Source organism: Sinocyclocheilus rhinocerous, unplaced genomic scaffold, assembly GCF_001515625.1.
Source record: "Sinocyclocheilus rhinocerous isolate Xijiao unplaced genomic scaffold, SAMN03320098_v1.1 scaffold33270, whole genome shotgun sequence".
Lineage (NCBI taxonomy): Eukaryota > Metazoa > Chordata > Actinopteri > Cypriniformes > Cyprinidae > Sinocyclocheilus > Sinocyclocheilus rhinocerous.
In genome coordinates this window covers 1-812 of record NW_015646221.1, presented here as the reverse complement: position 1 = coordinate 812, position 812 = coordinate 1, and the positions used below count along the sequence as shown (strand labels likewise).

At 35.0% G+C, this 812-nt stretch overlaps 1 protein-coding gene across 1 annotated transcript; it reads right to left on the bottom strand.

The window, feature by feature from the left end:
• Positions 1–107: 107 nt before the first annotated feature.
• Positions 108–706, bottom strand: LOC107707179 (proteasome subunit beta type-9-like; the record flags this gene model as incomplete). The annotated part of the gene is made up of 2 exons (XM_016511115.1): positions 108–284; positions 565–706. Coding segments are annotated over 2 exons (270 nt in total), but the record flags the coding sequence as incomplete, so codon positions are not given.
• Between the last annotated feature and the right edge of the window lie 106 nt (positions 707–812).

Genomic DNA, 812 nt, shown 5'->3' with positions numbered 1-812 from the left:
ATAAGGGTTTGTGTTTTTATGTTTATGTATTTGTAACAAGTGTTCGTTAATATCAACAAAACAATTAATACAAACATTTTTGCAATTTCAAAGTATTTTGTCCTGGTTACAAATATACATGGAAATCTTCATAATATCGAAGTAAAGTCCTTTAATTCACTCATCAAAAAATTTGGGCAGTTCATTTCCTAAGACGCACTTCTCTTCTGCTCCATCTTTATCAATGGTAACAACATATGCAACGCCTCCACTTGAGCCATCCCGACCCATCGCCAGAGTTAGAGCTAGAGAGAGAGAGACCAGACAGCTTTGACATCTCATAGACATGATGATTATGAGAAACTCTGGGATTCCTTTAGAATTATTTAAAGTTCATCAGTTTAAAGTCATTAAATAGTTATCAAGAAAGAATGAGATGCAAGGCATAGGCATTTGAACTGACTGGTCTACCATCTGCACTACCTAAAATGAGCAGTTTAGTATAATTTGAATAGACCTATATTATATCATCATCATCATGTCATTTCTCAAATATCTGTTTGTATATTGCACTGGCAAACTTACCGTTAACTACAAACTCTTGGCTTTCTCTCTTTGTCATGTTTTTTCGGTATTCTGCGTCAACAAACCCATTAATGTAAAAACTCCCAGAGCCACCAATAGCAAAAGGCTGCCTGGACAGCAAACCATTCAGTGTCGCATACACCTGTTTGGAACGAGGCGGAAATGACCAATATTCATATTATTAGAATTTTTAACATGTAGTTTTTAATTTGCAATGACCTTCTATACATAATATTCATCAGTCTAGG